Genomic DNA, 23,036 nt, shown 5'->3' on the forward strand with positions numbered 1-23,036 from the left:
TTAATACTGGGTCCCGACTCTGGACGAGCAGTCCATCCTGGGTCCGGACTCTGGACAGCCAGTACTTCATCCATGGCCACCGGACATAGGAGAAAAAGAAAAGAAACGGCAGATCAACTGGTCTAAAAAGGGAGTCTATTTAAAGGCTAGAGTATACAAATGAGTTTTAAGGTGAGACTTAAATGCTTCTACTGAGGTAGCATCTCGAACTGTTGCCGGGAGGGCATTCCAGAGTACATTTACTGTCAATATTGTTGTTTTGTAAACCCATTAACTGAAAGTTCCACAAATATTTGTCTAGCAACAGTTTGTTAATGCTTTCTATTTATACTTCAAGAGCTTCAAGAAGTTGTTACCTGAAACGGTTTCCACTAAAGACGCTGAGATCATTATCCATGCGTTGTAACGTCTCGTCTCGATTACTGTAACGTATTATTTTCGGGTCTCCCCATGTCTAGCATTAAAAGATTACAGTTGGTACAAAATGCGGCTGCTAGACTTTTGACAAGAACAAGAAAGTTTGATCATATTACGCCTGTACTGGCTCACCTGCACTGGCTTCCTGTGCACTTAAGATGTGACTTTAAGGTTTTACTACTTACGTATAAAATACTACACGGTTTAGTTCCAGCCTATCTTGTCGAATGTATTGTACCATATGTCCCGGCAAGAAATCTGCGTTCAAAGGACTCCGGCTTATTAGTGATTCCCAGAGCCCCAAAAAAGTCTGCGGGCTATAGAGCGTTTTCCATTCGGGCTCCAGTACTCTGGAATGCCCTCCCGGCAACAGTTCGAGATGCCACCTCAGTAGAAGCATTTAAGTCTCACCTAAAACTAATTTGTATACTCTAGCCTTTGAATTGACCCCCTTTTTAGACCAGTTGGTCTGCAGTTTCTTTTCTTTTTCTCCTATGTCCGGTGGCCATGGATGAAGTACTGGCTGTCCAGAGTCCGGACCCAGGATGGACCGCTCGCCTGTGTATCGGTTAGGGATATCTCTGCGCTGCTGAGCCGCCTCCGCTTGGGATGGTTTCCTGTTGGCTCCACTATGGACGGGACTCTCGCTACTATATTGGATCCACTTTGGACTTGACTCTCACGGTTACGATAGATCCACTATGGATTGGACTTTCACAATATCATGTTAGATCCGCTCGACATCCATTGCTTTCGGTCCCCTCTCCAAGGTTTTTCATAGTCATCATTGTCGACGTCCCACTGGGGTGAGTTTTTCCTTGCCCTTATGTGGGCCCTACCGAGGATGTCGTTGTGGTTCGTGCAGCCCTTTGAGGCCCTTGTGATTTAGGGCTATATAAATAAACATTGATTGATTGATTGATTGATTGATTGACTTCACAGGTGTGCTTGAAGCTTATCGAGAGAATGCCAAGAGTTTGCAAATCAGTAATCAGAGCAAAGGGTGGCTATTTTGAAGACACTGGAATATAAAACACGTTTTCAGTTATTTAACTTTTTTTTTTGCTAAGTACATAACTCCACATGTGTTCATTCATAGTTGTCATTCCTTCAGGGAAAATCTACAATGTAAATAGTCATGAAAGTCAAAACGTTTGGCCTGTACGGTACGCGACAATCCTTTGCAGTAAATGAAGCCTATGGATATCATTAAAATTGAAAATTAATATTTTTACAGTTATGTCAGTTGAATTATTAAAAATTAAATGGATGTCATTTACATAAAATACACATTATACCTATAGTTGTAATTCCTAAATGGCAAATGCCATATTTTTGGTCACACCTCTTATCTAAAGGTGAAGCGCTACTCTCAAATCACACTCTGATTTATTTTATTGATGTATTCAAATGTGTTTAACAAACAAATTATGTATAGCTACAGTATATCCATCCATTTTGTACCTCTTGTCCTTTTCGATGTCAATGGAACACACACACACACATCTGCCGGCCCACCGTAGATGGTGGTGGCGTCTGTTGCAGACCCACTTGTGTGAGGAGTAGCGGTGCCTCAGCTACTCTTAACCCCCTCCTCAAGGGACGGATCCCAGACGTCCCCAGATAGGTCCACAGACAACAGGGGTGGGTGGGAGAGGGCTTGAAAAGCGGCCAAACTTTTCTTCAATTTAGCCATTAGCGCTACAATCCCGTCAAGCCTCTCCGCCATCGAAATCTCTGCGGGGTTCGATCTTCGCTGGATCATTCTGTCGGCTTGAGTTTGTAACGAACCCCAAGATGCAGGCATTGAGCAGGAAAACATAAATTAATGTTAAAAAAATTAAGGCAAAAAACAAACCAGGAACTCTGAGACAAGAAACAGGATACCAGGAACAGGAACTAGAAGACAAGGAACAAAAAAAGACAGCAGGCTGCAAACAGCTACAGGTTCAGGTACAAACGGTCGGAGCTACAAGTCGTAATGATAATAATCCAGCCCAGAGTGGAGGAACAAGCATGTTTAAATAGCACCTGGCTGATTGACACCAGGTGTGGCCCCGTGCCAATCATCCACGACTGAGGGGAAAAAACACTCAGGGATAACAGCAGGAAATACAAACAAAACTAGTTAGTTTATGTGTCCGGGGATTAACAGGTGGACAGTCCAGGGTGTATCCAACCCCTCACCTAAAGTCACCTGTGACCATAACCTGGAGAAGCAATAGGAAATGGAAGGATGGCTTATATAATGTTCTAGAGCATGTTTATTCAGGTTTTTATGAATGACAGAAAAAAACATTTATGAAAAAGACACAAAACTCCACATTTATATTAGGGCATGGGCCTAAAATACTCAGGTAAAGGTCTCTATGTCTCAAAGTCCTCTATCCTCCCTCTGGTAACAAAAGTCAGTTTTTCCGGTAGGACATAAATTGTCATGTACTTAATTCCTGACTAGTTAAAGCTTCAAAGTTTTGGAGTGTGTTTGGTTATTGATATAATATTGAGCACCATTTAAATATGTTTTATTATTCAACCTCAGACCTAGAACAAGTTTCTCAAAAAAATGTATTCACATATGGTAAATGTTTACCTAGACGTTGTTGATCTGAAAATAAATATACAAACAAAATAAAAATGTGTGTGTATATTTTTAAGACTAGGTAAAAACTGTGGAATTTAAATGTTGAAATGTGAATTTAGATTCAAAATGCCCTTTGGATGGACCTGTGCATCGGTTGGGGATATCTCCGTGCTGCTGATCCGTCTCCGCTTGGGATGGTCTCCTGCTGGCTCCACTATGGACGGGACTCTCGCTACTACAAACCCCGTTTCCATAAATGAGTTGGGAAATTGTGTTAAATGTAAATATAAACGGAATACAATGATTTGCAAATCCTTTTCAACCAATATCCAGTTGAATATGCTACAAAGACAACATATTTGATGTTCAAACTCATTAACTTTATTTTTTTTTGCAAATAATAATTAACTTAGAATTTCATGGCTGCAACACGTGCCAAAGTAGTTGGGAAAGGGCATGTTCACCACTGTGTTACATCACCTTTTCTTTTAACAACACTCAATAAAAGTTTGGGAACTGAGGAAACTAATAGTTAAAGCTTTGAAGGTGGAATTCTGTCCCATTTTTGTTTTATGTAGAGCTTCAGTCATTCAACAGTCCGTCGTATTTTACGCTTCATAATGCGCCACACATTTTCGATGGAAGACAGGTCTGGACTGCAGACGGGCCAGTATAGTACCCGCACTCTTTTTTTTTACCAAGCCACGCTGTTGTAACACATGCTGAATGTGGCTCGGCCTTGTCTTGCTGAAATAAGCAGGGGCGCCCATGAAAATGACGGCGCTTAGACGGCAGCATGTGTTGTTCCAAAACCTGTATGAACCTTTCAGCAATAGTGTTGCCTTCACAGATGTGTAAGGGGAGGGGAGCTGCCCAAATATGTGGTCCTCTCCAAGGTTTCTGTCAGTCACCGACGTCCCACTGGGGTGAGTTTTTCCTTGCACATATGTGAGCTCTGTACCGCGATGTCGTTGTGGCTTGTGCAGCCATTTGAGACACTTGTGATTAAGGGCTGATTAATAGAAATATGTGGTTACAGTGTAAAGTCAATGATAAAAACATGATTACCCAGACAAAGGATGCAGTTATTAAAATATATCATAAAACTTAAGACCATTGACATTTTTACACACCCCAGGAAAAAAACATTTTATGTCAGAGTTAAAAAAAATAAGATATTTGTACCCCGAAAGGGATAAGCGGTAGAAAATGTACATGTTTGACACTAAATAAGAGTTTGTCACACATGATGCATGATGAATATTAATATTGTTTGCTCTCAATGATAGACATGTCTTTGGAAAGACTCGAGCCAATACATACCAGAACTTGCCTCCGCGTTTCAAATTTTCCAATAGTATTGTCTTAAAATATAACAAGAAGTGACAAGAAGTTCAACTTTAAGGGAAAGCGTCATTGTGGTAGGAATCACGTCAGTGTAATATCCTTTAAAACTGACTTTGAAGCAACGTTGCAAAAAAGTTGTATTTGTAAATTGAGACAACGTTGATTTCCATCATTGGTGCCACGTTGTTGGTTGGGAACTTTAATGATCAAATCAACATCAGAACCCAAAATTGATTGAATTCAGCAAAAAGCATGTTCCAGAGGTAAAGGCCTACAGAAATGAGATTTTCTTATTCAAACGGGGATAGCAGGTTCATTCTGTGTCATATTTGATCATTTCGCGATATTGCCGTATTTTTGCTGAAAGGACTTAATGGAGTTTGCAACTTTTGGTCGCTAATAAAAAAGCCTTGCCTTTACCGGAAGTAGCAGACGATGACGTCACCTGTGTGAGGGCTCCTCACATCGTTTATAATGGGAGCCAACAACAAAAAGAGCCATTCGGACTGAGAAAACGACAATTTCCCCATTAATTTGAGTGAGGATGAAAGATTTGTGGCTCAGGATATTGATAGCGAAGGACTAGAAAAAATAAAAAATAAAGTAAAAAATTAAAAAAGGCGATTGCATTGTGAGCGATTCAGATGTTTTTAGACACATTTACTAGGATAATTCTGGGAAATCCCTTATATACTTCTATTGTATTGCTAGTGTTTTAGTGAGTTATAGTACCTGATAGTCGGAGGGGTGTGTCCAAGATTGTCTTGACGCCAGTCTCTGAGGGAATTAGTCACGGCACCAGCAGCACGACAGAAGTTCCACTGATCTCCGGTAAGAGGCAACTTTTTACCACAATTTTCTCACCAAAACCTGCCAGTTGACATGTAATTGGGATCCATGTTCGCTTGACCGCTCTGATCCATAGTAAAGCTTCACCTCCGGGAATTTTAAACAAGGAAACACCGTGTGTTTGTATGGCTAAAGGCTTTAGCTTCCCAACTCCATCTTTCTACTTTGACTTCATTATTAATTGAACAAATTGCAAAAAATTCAGCAACACAGATGTCCAAAATACTGTCTAATTGCGCGATGAGAAGAGACGACTTTTATCCGCTATTGGTGCTGCGCTAATATGTCCCCTCCAACTCGAGACGTCATCATACGCATCATCATTCCGCGACGTTTTCAACAAGAAACTCTGCGGGAAATTAAAAATTGTAATTTAGTAAACTAAACCGGCCGTATTGGCATGTGTTGCAATGTTAATATTTCATCATTGATATATAAACTATCAGACTACGTCAGGGGTGCCCATTACGTCGATCGCGAGCTACCAGTCGACTGCGGGGGGTGTGTCAGTCGATCTCCAGCCAGGCTTTTAAAAAAAATAGACCTAAAAATTAGTGATCATCAATCTTCACCAAGACGTCACTTAAATGACATTCACGGTACCGGAGGGTCTTGTGAGATGACGCTGGCTGCTGCAAGATCATTATTATTAAAATATGACCGAGAGGAAGGCGAGAAACACTTTATATTTCAACAGACTCTCGCGCCGTACCTTCCGTCAAAACTCTAAAGGCCGACTGCACATTTCCTATCTTCACAATAAAAGCCCTGCTTCATGCTGCATGCGCTAACTAAATACAGAGTCTCGGAAAACTGGCGTGCACAAGCGATCCCTCAGAAAGCTGGCGTGCACATCACTTGTGCACTCCATCTTTCTTATTTTGTTAGCGCAGGCAGCATGAAGCAGGGCTTTTATTGTGAAGATAGGAAATGTGCAGTCGGCCTTTAGAGTTTTGACGGAAGGGACGGCGCGAAAGTCTGTTGAAATAAAAAGTGTTTCTCGCCTTCCTCTCTGTCATTTTTTCATAATAATGAACTGGCAGCAGCCAGCGTCATCTCACAAGACCCTCGGGTGCCGTGAATGTCAATCAAGCAAGCTACGGAATTTGCCGCCAATGTTTTTCTTGTAAAGTGTATGGAAGCTGGATGAATTAGATGCCAAAAACCAACCACTTTCATGTGGTATTGTACAGAAAGAACAACTTTTTTTCTCCTCCATTTGAAAATGTGGGCGTTATCATCATTACTGTCTGATTCCAATCAATGCAAGTCATCAGAATCAGGTAATACACCAACTTATATTCTTGTCTTCATGAAAGAAAGACATCTATATGTGTTACACATGCTTGTATTATCATTAAACACATTTAACTTTTTTACAAAAATGTCTCTTTCATAAATAAATAAATATAAAGGATATATATAAATGAGGTAGATCCCCTCGAGTTGGTCAATTGAAAAGTAGCTCGCCTGCAGAAAAAGTGTGGGCACCCCTGGACTACGTGGTCGGTAGTAGTGGGTTTCAGTAGGCCTTTAAGGTTGAGTTGCTCAACGCCTGAATCTAATTCAACAAGTTCAACGTTGTTTCAAAGTCTTGTGCTTGCTGGGATGTGAAGTTTGTGGTATAAATCTTATAGAATAATTAATGACATATTTGCTTGTTGTGCATTTAAGTGTGTTGCTAAAATTGGTTTTGTTGAGCGGCACGTAAATGTAAAACATGACTATAGTGATGGTGATTCATCATAATCATGACAATATAGACAGAGTCTTGTTGCACATACAGCATACAATCAGCTTTATGCGTGAGGTACAGGAGTTGTGTTGATCCGAGGACTTCATGCAAAGCACCTTTGTAGGAAGTGACTCATGTGGGTGTAGACATGCTGATTAGCAGAACCACCCAGCCCGTGGTCCTTGTCTGTGTACCACTGCAGGACCACAATAATCGAATCATTTAACATACTGCTTTTATTGTGGATCACGTCTACTCACCATGGCTTCAAAGTCCACCTGCTCTTCCACCAAAGCTTCTGATATCTCAGCTGCTTGCTGGAAATGAACGTTGTCTAAAAAACAAAACAAAAAAAAAACATGTTCATCACTCATTTACTAAACTGCTTCCTATTACGGTCATGAGGAAGTTTGCGCCAATCCCAGCTGACTTCGAGGAAGAGAGTACTCCCTAAACTGGTCACCAGGCAATCGCAGGACAACCACCATCCAAAGTCCAATTCATACCCAAAATCGTATATAAAGAGATTGTGGAGAACTAAAAAACAGGCACCATGACTGATGCCAAGGCATACTTGCAAAGCCTCCCGGATTTTCCGGGAGACTCCCGAAATTCAGCGCCTCACCCGAAAACCACCCGGGACAAATTTTCTCCCGAAAATCTCCCGAAATTCAGGCGGAGCTGGAGACTCGCCCCCTCCAGCTCCATGCGAACCTGAGTGAGGACAGCCTTTTTTCACGTCCGCTTTCCCACAATATAAACAGCGTGTCTGCCCAATGACGTTATAACTGTAGAATGATCGAGGGCGAGTTCTTGGTTTCTTATGTGGGTTTATTGTTAAGCAGTTTCATTAACGTCTTCCCAGCTTGGTAACAACACACAACAGCAGTCACGTTTTCGTCTACCGTAAAGCACTTCGTCTGCCGTAAACAGCAATGTTGTGACACTCTTAAACAGGACAATACTGCCATCTGCTGTACATACATATGTGACAATAAAATCTGCAGATTTTAGAGAGTGCACACAACATGGAGACGAAGACGGAAGATTCCAGACTCTAGTGCATTTGATGCAGTCACTTTTGTGCGTGTCACATAGCAATGCATCATCAGAGAGGGTGTTCAGCATGGTTAGAAAAATAGTGACAGAAAATAGAACAAGGATGGACAATTCAACCCTTAACTCAACAATAAGTAGATGAGTGTTATGTGTGTAAATGTAAATAAATGAACACTGAAATTCATTTTATATAATATATAAATATATAAATAAATTCTAGCTGTAAATATACTCCTCCCCTCTTAACCACGCCCCCAACCACACCCCCCACCGCTTGAAATCGTAGGTCTCAAGATTGGCAAGCACGTGTGATGGCATGCTTTGTGACAACAAAATTGTACGTCTAAATAGTTGGAACCATACTCCAGCTCATAAACTTACAATAAAACATGCTTTTATTTTGTGACAGTATAATTTTGCGGCCGTATTTGACGCACTCTGCTGCTACATTGCTGCTGTGTTTGAACAGCAGGCACTCGAACAAGCACCCAACGACGCAAGAAATGTAAAAGAAAAAAATTTACAGAGAATTACTTATAGAATAGAACAGAAAGTACTTAATTGATCCCTGGGGTATATTCAACACCAAAGTTCGTTCACAATAGACAATAATAAAAATAAATAATATGTAACATACTATATATATGTATATATATATAATTTTGGTGCTAAAAAAGAAAGGTTTAAAGTCATCCAACACCTTCAATCACTGTCCCTGAAAACCTCAAAGCCAGAAATCCTGGGATTCTTTTATATTTCGACAGTCACATCAAATCAGTAACAAAATCGGGGGAGGGGGGGGGGGGGGGGTTTGCCCACATATGTGGTCCTCTCCAAGGTTTCTCATAGTCATCATGGTCGACGTCCCACTGGGGTGAGTTTTTCCTTGCCCTCATGTGGGCTCTACCGAAGATGTCGTTGTGTTTTGTGCAGCCCTTTGAGGCCCTTGTGATTTAGGGCTATATAAATAAACATTGACTGATTGATTGATGTTCACCTGAGCTTTCAGCTAAATCTTAATTTTTAACGTCCGCACTGTTCTTATTTTTACTGTCTGCAGTTAAATTTTGCTTTTATTTTCTTTCATTTCACTTTGTTGTCTGTGAAGCACTTTGAGTCTGCCTTGTGTATGAAAAGTGCTATACAAATGAAGTTGCCTTGCCTTGCCCATCCATTCATTTCATATCGCTAATTCCCTTTGGGTTGCGGGGGGCGCTGGTGCCTATCTCAGCTACAACCGGGCGGAAGGCGGTGTACACTCTGGACAAGTCGCCACCTCATCGCAGGGCCAACACAGACAGACAACATTCACACTCACACACTAGGACCAATTTAGTGTTGCCAATCAACTTATCCCCAGGTGCATGTTTTTGGAGGTGGGAGGAAGCCGGAGTACCCGGAGGGAACCCACACAGTCACGGGGAGGACATGCAAATTCCACACAGAAAGATCCCGAGGGGCTTCACGGTGGCAGAGGGGTTAGTGCGTCTGCCTCACAATACGAAGTTCCTGCAGTCCTGGGTTCAAATCCAGGCTCGGGATCTTCCTGTGTGGAGTTTGCATGTTCTCCCCGTGAATGCGTGGGTTCCCTCCGGGTACTCCGGCTTCCTCCCACTTCCAAAGACATGCACCTGGGGATAGGTTGATTGGCAACACTAAATTGGCCCTAGTGTGTGAATGTGAGTGTGAATGTTGTCTGTCTATCTGTGTTGGCCCTGCGATGAGGTGGCGACTTGTCCAGGGTGTACCCCGCCTTCCGCCCGATTGTAGCTGAGATAGGCGCCAGCGCCCCCCGCGACCCCAAAAGGGAATAAGCGGTAGAAAATGGATGGATGGATGGAAGATCCCGAGCCCGGGATTGAACCCTGACTACTCAGGACCTTCGTAATGTGAGGCAGACGCACTAACCCCTCTGCCACCGTGAAGCCCCTTGCTTTGCCTGTATAATATATGAATAGTATAAATATTTACTACATATATTCTACATTTAAGTGCAGTCAAGGAAATATGCATTATACAGTCTGATGGCTGTCGGTATCACCCTCATTTTGCTAAAATCTTTATCAACTTTAGTATTTGTAATAACATTATGTCAGTGTAGAATATGGAATGATTGTTGGTCCAGAACAGTCTGTATTTTGTCTTGTTCATTCTTGATGTATACATTTCCACCTTTTTTCAGTTCTTTTCCTCATCTATTACACCCAAAATGGTTTCTTTTACTCTTTCAACGTCCCTCTCTTCTACTGTTGCCGAATTGCAATATTTTAGTTTTACTGAGATTCAAAGAGTCTTTTTTGTGTCAAACCGTCCTTTTAAATGTGTTCATTTCTTCTGTAATTTGTAATAGCCTCTGTGTGTTCTCTCCTGAACAAAGGGCAGAGTGTTATGTTTACCTTGCACAAGACTAACAGTAATCGGTGGCAAACCATACTTGCCTTCTTTCCAGGTTGGTGGAAAAGCGATGGAAAAGCTTTTTACAATTCTGGCGGATGGAGCAGCCCCACGCTGCACGAGAGGGCATTTATACACGTCGACAAATGTAAGGAAAAACCGCAAACATGGCATTAGCTCAAGGTTAGTAGCAGTCAAGGCGTCCTGTAGTCACCCCAGATTGCCGGAAACCGAGTTGGGTGTACTCTCTTTATACATGACTCTGTTCATACCAATGGAAAATTTGAGTTTTCGCACGAATCTATGTTTGCTTACTTTTGGAAGAGCTAAGCATTAGCTTTCTCGTCGTTTGTTTTACACATTTGACTGCTTGCGGTTTAAATGTTCTTCATTTCTGTAAACCAGTGAATTTGGCACATTGTGTAAATCGTAAATAAAAACAAAATACAATGATTTGCAAATCCTTTTCAACCCAAATTCGACAAGACACCGTATTTCCTTGAATTAGTGCCGGGGCGCTAATTAATTTAAAACCTTTTTTCACTCCGACACTTACCTAAGGCATGCGGTAAATTTAGGCCTGCGCTTATAAATTTGAGTGCGATGTAAGGATACCATCATGAAAAGCACATTTAATTAAAAAAACGTTATGTAGCATAAAAAAATGCAGATGGCCTTAAAACGTCACAACACTCAGTCACCGTATGTAAGAACCCAAAATAAAGACTCTACATAAATATCAATTCAATCGGATCAGAAACATTGGAGGAAACTGAATTAAAACCCGATACTAACTACCCATCGAAAATACATGGGTACGGCTAGTAACTACTATTAGCAAACAAATTCACTTACCAACTCTGCTTAATATCTTAACAGCGCCACACATCGCAACTCGGCCCTGATGGTCAGCACCTATAAGTTTACAATTAGTTGTAAAATGGACGGTTGTTTTTACGACATGCAGACAAACGACAACTTTAAAACATACCTGCTTCAGATGTCCCCAGGCTTAGCCATCGCACCTGGCAGCCATCTTGGAACGCTGGATAATATAGAGCGCGATAGGCTGCAGTGGGTCACGTGAGCGCCTGTGTTAAATTCGCGAGATTAAATGTGGAAACGGCGCAGGTAATATGAGGGGATGCCATGAGAGGAAATATGGTTTATTTCCCACCTGTGTTACACACTCGTGACGTGACGAGTTTGACCCGGCGGTAAAACGAGGCATATGCTAATTATTCTGCGAAACGAGTTTGACCCGGCGGTAAACCGAGGCATGCGCTAATTATTTTGCTAAACAAGTTTGACCCGGCAGTAATTCTAAGCATGCGCTAATTAGTTTTGCAAAACGAGTTTGACCCGGCGGTAAACTTCAAGGAAATACGGTACTCAACATTCAAACTGAAAAACTTTATTTTTTGCAAATATTAGCTCATTTGGAACTTTATGCCTGCAACATGTTTCGAAAAAGCTGGCAAAAGTGGCAAAAAAGACTGAGAAAGTTGAGGAATGCTCATCAAACTTATTTGGAACATGCCACAGGTGAGCAGGCTAATTGGGAACAGGTGGGTGCCATGATTGGGTATAAAAGCAGCTTCCATGAAATGCTCAGTCATTTACAAACAAGGATTGAGCGGGGGTCACCACTTTGTGAAAAATGCGGGAGCACATTGTCGAACAGTTTAAGAACAGTATTCTCAACGAGCTATTGCAAGGAATTTAAGGATTTCACCATCTACGGTCCGTAAAATCAAAAGGTTCAGAGGATCTGGAGAAATCACTGCACGTAAGCAATGATATTACAGACCTATCCCTTAGGCGGTACTCCATCAAAAAACAACATCGGTGTGGAAAGGTCACTACATGGACTCAGGAACACTTCAGAAAACCGCTGTCAGTAACTACAGTTTGTCGCTACATCTGTAAGTGCAAGTTAAAACTACTATGCAAAGCGAAAGCCATTTATCAACAACACCCAGAAACGCTGCCGGCTTTGCATCTAAGATGGTCTGATGCAAAGTGGAAATGTGTTCTGTCGTCTGACAAGTCCACATTTCACATTGTTTTTTGGAAATTGTGTACGCCGTGTCCTCCGGACCAAATAGGAAAAGAACCATCCGGATTGTTATCGGCTCAAAGTTCAAAAGCCAGCATCTGTGATAGTATGGGGGTGTATTAGGGCCCAAGGCATGGGTAACTTGCACATCTGTGAAGGCACCATTAATGATGAAAGGTATAATGTATCCAGGTTTTGGAGCAACATATGTTGACATCCAAGCAACGTTATCATGGACGCCCCTGCTTATTTCAGCAAAACAATGCCGAGCCACGTGTTACAACAGCGTGACTTCATAGTATTAGTGTGGGTACTAGACTGGCCTGCCTGTAGTCCAGAACTGTCTCCCATTGAAAATGTGTGGCGCATTATGAAGCCTAAAATACCACAACGGAGACCCCGGACTGTTGAACACCTTAAGCTGTACATCAAGCAAGAATGGGTAAGAATTCCACCTGAAAAACTTAAAAAATTGGTCTCGTCAGTTTACTAAGTGTTGTTAAAAGGAAAGGCCATGTAACACAGAGGTAAAAATGCCCCTGTGCCAAATTTTTTGCAATGTGTTGCTGCCATTAAATTCTAAGTTAATGATTATTTGCAAAAAAAAAAATGTTTCCCAGTTCGAACATAACTATTATTTACGAATTACAAAAAGTGCCAACTTCACTGCTTTTGCAATTTGTTTGCTTGTGCTTTTAGCGGCCGTTCTTCCACTTCCGTGGATGAAAAACATGTACACCATATTGATCCAAGCCTTGGGTAGCAGTTGCCAGTTACCATAGCAACACAAATATAATCACGTTGCCCCCAGTCCTGGAGGTACTAGCGGTTTTACAGGTTAAACAACCTTGACTTACCATCAGCTGTCCCATGGACTAGAAGATACTGCACTGAATGGAAGTTCTTGGCCCGTGCAGTTACTGTTGAATTCTGCACAGACGACATCAAACTTCAACACAAAGCTGGACCATGTTTGAGTGTCTCTGTAAGGGACAACTTACTGAGTAGGCCACAGGATTGTCAGCTGGCGTCAACATGTACCTCTCGGTGTAGATGGAATCTGGCGGGGAAAAAGTGGACATTTGCTGTTGGAAGTACTGTGAGAGTGGAAAGGTGGTGAACAAAAAGTAGATCTAAACATACCATAATATTCCCATTTGGAGACTGGAGCAACTGCCATCCCACATTTAAAGACACCGCTTCCAGATCCCAAAGCCATGGATGCCACATAGCCGCCATAAGACTAAAGAGAAGAATACTTTAGAGGACTTCAGTTTTAATGCATTCAGCATAAAAAAGATTAAAAACAATTAGGCAGATAAGTATCGGATGCAAATACAAAACAAATCTTGTTTTGGGTTAGGGCTCTGTGTGGTTGGGGCTGTACTTTGGCTTTTGCGCATACTGGGAGACAAATATATTGTACAGTGGGGCAAAAAAGTATTTAGTCAGCCACCGAGTGTGCAAGTTCTTCTACTTAAAATGATGACAGAGGTCTGTAATTTTCATCATAGGTACACTTCAACTGTGAGAGACAGAATGTGGGGGGAAAAATCCAGGAATTCACATTGTAGGAATTTAAAATTTGTAAATTATGGTGGAAAATAAGTATTTGGTCAACCATTCAAAGCTCTCACTGATGGAAGGAGGTTTTGGCTCAAAATCTCACGATACATGGCCCCATTCATTCTTTCCTTAACACGGATCAATCGTCCTGTCCCCTTAGCAGAAAAACTGCCCCAAAGCATGATGTTTCCACCCCCATGCTTCACAGTAGGTGTGGTGTTCTTGGGATCCGACTCAGTATTCTTCTTACTCCAAACACGACGAGTTGAGTTTTTACCAAAATGGATACATGGATGATACAGCAGAGGATTAGAATAATTTCATGTGGTCAAATAAACTCAACTCGTCGTGTTTGGAGGAAGAAGAATACTGAGTTGCATCCCAAGAACACCATACCTACTGTGAAGCATGGGGGTGGAAACATCATGCTTTGGTGCTGTTTTTCTGCTACGGGGACAGGACGATTGATCCGTGTTAAGGAAAGAATGAATGGGGCCATGTATCGTGAGATTTTGAGCCAATCAGTGAGAACTTTGAATGGTTGCCCAAATACTTATTTTCCACCATAATTTACAAATAAATTATTTAAAATTCCTACAATGTGAATTCCTATATATTTTTTTCACATTCGGTCTCTCACAGTTGAAGTGTACCTATGATGAAAATTAAAGACCTCTGTCATCATTTTAAGTGGGAGAACTTGCACAATCGGTGGCTGACTAAATATTTTATTGCCCCACTGTATATGACAGTTTTAAAAAAGGCCATTCATTGAAGGTGCACTTTATAATCCGGTATGCCTTATAGTGTGGAAAATACGGTACTCAAAAAGGTTCATTATGATTTCTTATTAATATGCTTTGCACATTTTCTTATAGTCAGATATTTTCGATATGGAATTTTTGCCTGACATGTTTTGACTGTCATCTGCAGTCTTCTTCACAAGGGTCACCTGACCACTGAAGCCTTGCCTCCCTGCTTCTCTTATAGGCGTGGCCAACCGAGCAGACCTGTCAAGTCGGTTGGGGAGCTAAAAATATACCTTACCAAAAATATTTGAACATTTGAAACGTTTTTTCATAGATTTGTTAGTAATTCATCTCTTGTATGAAAAAGAGTGTTAATTTTTCCACAGGATTTAACAAAATGTCAGCCATGTCCCCAAGTCATTAAGTCAATAATAAAATAAAATATGGAATTGCTGGATGGACAATATATCTAATATTTTAATTTCCGACAGAAATGTGCAAATTGTAAACGAGCTGAACTAAAGAAAGAAAAGAAGAAAGAGCAGGGAATATTGCAGCCACTGGAGCGATTGCCACCTGCTGACTGCGTCTCAGTTATTTGTGCGTAACTGTGCCAGTTTGCAGGTACCATTCAAACATGCTAAATATAGACCCAAAATCACACTGCGAGCGCTAAATGATTACATTTGCATCTCCTCCTACTTTTGTAGGGGTTCTAATGATTAGCATATATTCTGCATGTACAGTATGAAAACATATACGCTAAATAGATTGCACTCGCTATTTTGCTAATTTAAGAAACAATTATTTGCGCACAAGCTCAGCTTTAGACTTAGACAAATTGTTAATGATCCATAAGGGAAATTGTTCCACACAGTAGCTCAGTTACAAATGATTGTGTTAAAGTGTGCGCTATGAAGTTTGCACATGTTTATTAATGCCTGCAAACCTTTGGTAGATCAGGCCTAAAATGTCCAAACAAAGCTTTCCCTTTCTGCAAAACTAATGGAAAGTTAACTTGTCCCATGAACAAAAGAGAAGAGCTTAAAACATGGACAATTCTCGAGTTCTTACCCATCCCCAAATGGCAATTCTTTTTCTGTCAATAAATCCCATTTTGATGAATTCCCTAAAATAGAAATGGAGATCACAGCATGGGATTTTTCTTTTTCTTTCTGACTCGAGTAGAAATGTGTTTGTTGAGACCGACAATCTTCCTACCTGGCTGCAGTTATCTGATCTTCCACCTCATAGGTTCCCAGACGTTTATAGATTTCGTGCATTAGCTTGTCACCTTGGTAACCACTGCCTCTACCATCGAAGCTGGCCACGATGACTTTCTCCTCGCTGGCCAGGTAGGTGGACCAGCTCACCCTGTAGATAAAGTCAACCTTTTGGCTGCAGGGACCAGCATACCTGTAAAGTCCATCGGTGGTTTATGACAGGTTGAGCAAAGCCATGTTTCTAGACCACTACAGTCTGGGCACACTTGCAATTAACATAGTATACACAAGTTCGATTTGAGTCATGATTAATACAATTAAAAAAACAATACAATTTTACAAAAATAAAAAATGAATGACTTATCTATTACTAAATACAATTAAAACATGTATCTATCATATGTATTCATGTATATGTAGTTAACATTTTGAATATAAATAATTGTGTTTATAATTATGTGTATTTTGCTGTGTGTCCAGACTTTAGGGGCATACTATATTTTTGTGGGGTATGATCTTACACATCCAGCAATAAAGGGTACTTCTTAGACTCATCAAAGCCTGGTGGCAATAACATTTGGTACCAGAGATCTGTTTAAAGAAGAAAATGAGATTAATAAGATTTATTGCAATAATCATTAAACAGTTCTAGCACAAACAAACAAGAATATCATGACTCAAAAAAGTAGATCAGTGGTTCTCAAATGGGGGTACGCGTACCCCTGGGGGTACTTGAAGGTATGCCAAGGGGTATGTGTGATTTTTTATGAATAGTCTAAAAATAGCAATAATTCAAAAATCCTTTATCAATATATTTATTGAATAATACTTCCAACAAAATATGAATGTAAGTTCATAAACCGTGAAAAGAAATGTAACAATGCATTATTCAGTGTTGACAGCTAGATTTTATGTGGACATGATTGTAGCTGAGATAGGCGCCAGCGCCCCCCCCGCAACCCCAAAAGGGAATAAGCAGTAGAAAATGGATGGATGTTCCATAAGTATTGATATTAAAGATTTTTTTTTTTTGTGAAGAAATGTTTAGAATTAAGTTCATGAATCCAGATGGATCTCTATTACAATCCCCAAAGAGGGCACTTTAAGTTGATGATTACTTCTATGTGTAGAAATCTTTATAATTGAATCACTTGTTTATTTTTTAAAATGTTTTTAGTTATTTTCATATCTTTTTTTCCCAAATAGTTCAAAAAAAGCCCCACTACAAATGAGCAATATTTTGCACTGTTATGCAATTTAATAAATCAGAAACTGATGACATAGTGCTGTATTTTACTACTTTATCTCTTTTTTTTCAACCAAAAATGCTTTTCTCTGATTAGGGGGTACGTGAATTAAAAAAAATGATCACTGAAAAAAAGGTTGTGAACCACTGAAATAGATGATTCTCCACTATCAGAACTTTTTCTAATTCTGGGATTTGTGTGTGTGACACAAACATTCTTTTTTAAAAACGTCATACGTAAGTAAAAGTAAAGCGGCCATTGAAAATTAAAAACATTTTAAAAGGTTGAAAATTGACAGACCGATTGGTGCGGCGTCTGCGGTGATGCAGTCACTACCACGGTCTGCTGTGGTGTAGAAGGAGCTGAGCCAGAAGGCGAAGCTCTCGATTTACAGATCAGTCTATGTTCCTACCCTAACCTATGGTCACAATTTTTTGGGTAATGACCAAAAGGACAAGGCCGCGAATAAAAGCAGCAGAAATTCGTTTTCTCTGCAGGATGTCTGGGATCAACTTCAGAGCTAGGGTGAGGAGCTCGGTCATCTGAGAAAGACTGACTAAAGCCGCTGTTCCTTCACGTCAAGAGGAGCCACCCAAGAGGGCTCGGTCATCTACAAACTTTGTACTTTTGTTCTACGGATGCCCCCTGGACGCTTCCCTGGTGAGGTGTTTCGGGCATGTCCAGCCAGGAGGAGACATCAGGACTATGGGTGTGTCTCAATTCGGCGGCTGCATCCTTTGCAGTGCGCATTCAAAAAAGTTCTAAGTGTCCTTCGAATCTGGCCAACAAATGTGTAATTTTATCCGATTAGCAGAAAGGTTGCATCCGTGCACACCAGGGGTGCCCACACTTTTTCTGCAGGCGAGCTACTTTTCAATTGACCAACTCGAGGGGATCTACCTCATTTATATATATCATCTATATTTATTTATTTATGTAAGAGACATTTTTGTAAACAAGTTAAATGTGTTTAATGATAATACAAGCATGTGTAACATATAGATGTCTTTCTTTCACAAAGACAAGAATATAAGTTGGTGTATTACCTGATTCTGATGACTTGCATTGATTGGAATCAGACAGTAATGATGATAACGCCCACATTTACAAATGGAGGAGAAAAAAAGTTGTCCTTTCTGTACAATACCACATGAAAGTGGTTGGTTTTTGGCATCTAATTCATCCAGCTTCCATACACTTTACAAGAAAAACATTGGCGTCAAATTCCGTAGCTTGCTTGATTGACATTCACGGCACCCGAGGGTCTTGTGAGATGACGCTGGCTGCTGCCAGTTCATTATTATGAAAAAATGACAGAGAGGAAGGCGAGAAACACTTTATTTCAACAGACTTTCGCGCCGTCCCTTCCGTCAATACTCTAAAGGCCGACTACACATTTCCTATCTTCATAATAAAAGCCCTGCTTCATGCTGCCTGCGCTAACAAAATAAGAGTCTCGGAAAGCTGGCGTGCACAAGTGATGTGCACGCCAGCTTTCCGAGACTCTGTATTTAGTTAGCGCATGCAGCATGAAGCAGGGCTTTTATTGTGAAGATAGGAAATGTGCAGTCGGCCTTTAGAGTTTTGACGGAAGGTATGGCGCGAGAGTGTTGAAATAAAAAGTGTTTTTCGCCTTCCTCTCTGTCATATTTTAATAATAATGATCTTGCAGCAGCCAGCGTCATCTCACAAGACCCTCCGGTACCGTGAATGTCATTTAAGTGACGTCTTGGTGAAGATTGATGATCACTAATTTTTAGGTCTATTTCTTTTAAAAGCCTGGCTGGAGATCGACTGACACACCCCCCGCGGTCGACTGGTAGCTCGCGATCGACGTAATGGGCACCCCTGGTGTACACTTTGCGTCCTTTTTACCATGAATTGATTAACGTGGACCCCGACTTAAACAACTTGAAAAACTTATTTGGGTGTTAACATTTAGTGGTTAACTGTACGGAATATGTACTGAACTGTGCAATCTACTAATAAAAGTATCAATCAATCAAAACCTTTCATGTCCTGAGATACCATGCGGAGCGGAAAAGAGCCACCTTAAAATGTAAGTATAGTTTTAATTATTCATTTACAACAGCTAAAAGCAGACACGTCAAGTGATATACATTTGTGTCAAAATACGAGAGACTATCGTAATGTTGCGCACTTTAATAACTCGAATAACAACTTTAGAACGCTTGTCAACACATTTCCATGACAATCATTTCCCATAATCAAGGAAATCAGACGCCGGCGGTGCCGGGAGCTCTTAGCCACTTCCTCTGGAATAAGGTAAAAGACCAAGAGAACACAAAAAATATTCAAGATTGTTCTCTTAAATTGGTTAAACGTAAACCTCAGGCGACTGAGCAGCAGATACGTGACATAAATGTAAGGGTGGGGACAATGGACGTAACCGGAAAGTGTAGGCTAGACTGTCCCAATTAATACCACTCCAGCCGCTGCTGAAAGACTCTCGCCGCTGCTGAAAGACTCTCGCCAGGACCCACACTTTGTCGACTCCATGGGCTGGGTCCTTGGAAGGATGCAGCCCCCGAATTGGGACACAGCTTATGTCTCACAGCCGGCCTGGGAACACCTCAGTATCCCCCCTGTAGAACTAGAGGAGGTGGCCAGGGACAGGGAAGTCTGGGCATCTCTGCTTGGACTCCTGCCCCCGAGACCCAAACTCGAATAGTGCACCAATGGTCACATACCTATCAACCCAGATTCCCATATATTGGGGGTGTTCCTGATATAATTTTGTGTGAAAACAATATTTTCCCTGTATTTTCCCTTAAGTTTCTTTGTTTTTACTGGAAAGATTCCTTTTTTCGGGGCTTCACGGTGGGACAGGGGTTAGTGCATCTGCCTTACAAGACGAAAGTCCTGAGGAGTCATGGGTTCAATCCCGGACTCGGGATCTTTCTGTGTGGAGTTTTCACGTTCTCCCCGTGAATGCGTGGGCTCCCTCCAGGTACTCCGGCTTCCTCCCACTTCCAAAGACATGCACCTGGGGATAGGTTGATTGGCAACACTAAATTGGCCCTAGTGTGTGAATGTGAGTATGAATGATGTCTGTCTGTGTTGGCCCTGCGATCAGGTGGCTACTTGTCCGGGGTGTACACCGCCTTCCGCACGATTGTAGCTGAGATCGGCTCCAGCGCCCCCCGCGACCCAAAGGGAATAAGCGGCAGAAAATGGACGGATTCCTTTTTTCATACATGCAAATGTTGACACAAGTGGTTTGTGTGTTTTTATGGACGTAAGGTTCGGTGTGGATTACCAATCTACATTAATTAGATTTTACTAACATAACAAGACCTTATTAGTCGGACTTCTATTGTGTTAAAATTAAAGATGTCCGATAATAATCGGCCTGCCGATATTGGCCAATAAATGCTTTAAAATGTAATATCGGAAATTATCGGTGTCTGTTTCAAAATTATCGGTATCAGTTTTTTAAAAAGAGTAAAACTTATGACTTTTTAAAACGCCGCTGTGTACACGTAGGGAGAAGAACAGCGCGCCAATAAACCAAGGGCATTGCCTTTACGTGCCATCCCAGTCACATAATACCCGCGGCTTTTCACACACAAGTGAATGCAAGGCATACTTGATCAACAGCCATACAGGTCACACTGAGGGTGGCCGTATAAACAACTTTAACACCATTACAAGCATGCGCCACACTGTGATTGATTTTGATTGATTGAACCCACACTAAACAAGAATGACAAACATTTTGAGAGAACATCTGCACCCTAACACCACAAACACAACAGACCAAATACCCAGAACCCCTTGCAGCACTAACTCTTTCGGGATGCTACAATACACACCCCTGATACCCCCTCGAGAAAGCATTTCCCAAATTCCAAGCTACTGTTTTGAGGCATGTTAAAAAAAAAACACACTTTGTGACTTCAATAATAAATATGGCAGTGCCATGTTGGCACTTTTTTTCCATACCTGGAATTAATTTATTTTGGAAAACCTTGTTACATTGTTTAATGCATTCAGCGGGGCATCACAACAAAATTAGGCATAATAATGTGTTCATTCCACGACTGTATATATCGGTATCGGTTGATATCGGTATCTGTAATTAAGAGTTTGACAATATCGGAATATCTGATATCGGCAAAAAAGCCACTATCGGACATCTCTAATTAGAATATTTAATTATTTTTTTTGTGCCCACACTAGCATTTACTGACCTTACAATTATAACTATATCCTGCAATGGCTAACATCGATCTTATTTCAGCAAACTAAGCTTTCCAATGATACAAAAACAAATGCATGTTGCATGGAATAGGTCGGCAGTACACTCACTGTATCCAGCAACCTTGATGGTGCCGCGACGCATGGTTGGCATAAGGATGTGAGATATCAGCTGGATGAAATCCTTGTTATCCTCCAAACGCTTCAGCTCTAAATACGGAAAGATGGTTGGCAAGAATAAAGGATGAACAAAAACCAGCCGATCTCACCAGTGCCATCCCGGTTATCCACAAGTGAACTGTAAGGGACACCAGGACCTTTGAGCGAAAAGAAACAATTTTCACTCACAATGAAGACATTTTGCAAAAAGACAAGAACTAACCTCTGCAGTTCATTTGGTAAAATGATGCATTGTGACTGAAATAAGCAGAGTTATACTGGCAGTGGTCCCTGCTTAAATTGCACGTCAGACACTGGACTTTTTCCTTGGTCCACCTGAAACAAGCCCATATTAAGAGCTCAAAAGCAGAAATTAAACAATTATTGACATTTGTATTCACCTGTAAACGTTCCTTCCTCCAGGGTTTCCACCCTCTTGGTTGCTGGAGTAATAACTGTAGGATATTGTCAGCGTTTAAGTACCAGTATGTAAACATTTGATCAAAACTCCACTTTTTCTCAGGAAAGTGTAGTGTAGATAAGTACATAAATGAGTCTAACTGCCATATTTCCTTGAATTGCCGCCGATGCGCGAATTTAAAACCTCTTCTCACTCCTGCGCTTACCAAAGGCATGCGGTAAAAGTAAGCATGCGCCAATTATTTTAAAACCTCTTCTCACGCCGGCACTTACCAAAGGTATGCAGTAAAAATTTGAGTGTGATGTAAGCTTGGACCTTAAATCCTACTGAATAGCTCTTAATCGTCTTCCCTTTATGCAAATTACCGGTATTGAAATCAGCCTCCTTTTTGAAAATGATGACAGGGGAAGTATCACTCGTGACATCACGAGTTTGACCAGGCGGTAATACTAAGCATGCGCCAATTATTTTGGGAATAGAGTTTGACCCGGCAGTAATTAAAGGCAGGCGCATACTATATACCCTGCGGCAATTCAAGGAAATACGGTAAGTGCAAGTACTTTACAAAGATAAGCGCAGTACATCATTTTTAACGGTATCTTAATTTCGGCTTGAAATTCAGTGTCGAAAAATGTGCTGCTTTAAAATTCAAGACTCCATCCACGCAAATTAAGACAGAAGCAATCCATCCGTCCTCAGAACCAGCCAATGGGAGTGGGCAGGGCTTGTTTTCAGAGCCAAAAAGTCTGATAGAGATTGTCAGACAAAGGCAGAATTCTACAACAAAGTTCTGCAGAAGAGTGATATTATGTAGAATATGTGGATGTTTTTTTTTTTTACCCTTTGCGTTTATGTTTTGCTGTGTATGTTGCATCTTTGTTACTCTTGCTCGATTATAAAAGATGTCGATCAAGGAGGTGGTTGCAATATTCAGTGTTTTATTAATTTATATTGTAAATCCCACAATTTTTATCGCTATGTACAGTGGGGCAAAAAAGTATTTAGT

At 41.0% G+C, this 23,036-nt stretch overlaps 1 protein-coding gene across 1 annotated transcript in view; it reads right to left on the reverse strand.

The window, feature by feature from the left end:
* Window positions 1–6,968: 6,968 nt before the first annotated feature.
* LOC133555157 (dipeptidyl peptidase 4-like) overlaps window positions 6,969–23,036 on the reverse strand; it is a 39,175-nt gene continuing 23,107 nt past the window's right edge. Inside the window, exons 14-25 of the mRNA XM_061904683.1 lie at window positions 22,011–22,064; window positions 21,833–21,945; window positions 21,720–21,767; window positions 21,562–21,660; window positions 16,504–16,573; window positions 15,981–16,175; window positions 15,834–15,888; window positions 13,588–13,687; window positions 13,446–13,504; window positions 13,302–13,374; window positions 7,193–7,266; window positions 6,969–7,128 (exon numbers count right to left, since the gene is read on the reverse strand). Of these exons, the coding sequence (XP_061760667.1) occupies window positions 7,036–7,128; window positions 7,193–7,266; window positions 13,302–13,374; window positions 13,446–13,504; window positions 13,588–13,687; window positions 15,834–15,888; window positions 15,981–16,175; window positions 16,504–16,573; window positions 21,562–21,660; window positions 21,720–21,767; window positions 21,833–21,945; window positions 22,011–22,064 (1,033 nt within the window). The 3' untranslated portion in view covers window positions 6,969–7,035. The remainder of the gene's footprint in view (window positions 7,129–7,192; window positions 7,267–13,301; window positions 13,375–13,445; window positions 13,505–13,587; window positions 13,688–15,833; window positions 15,889–15,980; window positions 16,176–16,503; window positions 16,574–21,561; window positions 21,661–21,719; window positions 21,768–21,832; window positions 21,946–22,010; window positions 22,065–23,036) is intronic.

Source organism: Nerophis ophidion, linkage group LG06, assembly GCF_033978795.1.
Source record: "Nerophis ophidion isolate RoL-2023_Sa linkage group LG06, RoL_Noph_v1.0, whole genome shotgun sequence".
NCBI classification, from domain to species: domain Eukaryota; kingdom Metazoa; phylum Chordata; class Actinopteri; order Syngnathiformes; family Syngnathidae; genus Nerophis; species Nerophis ophidion.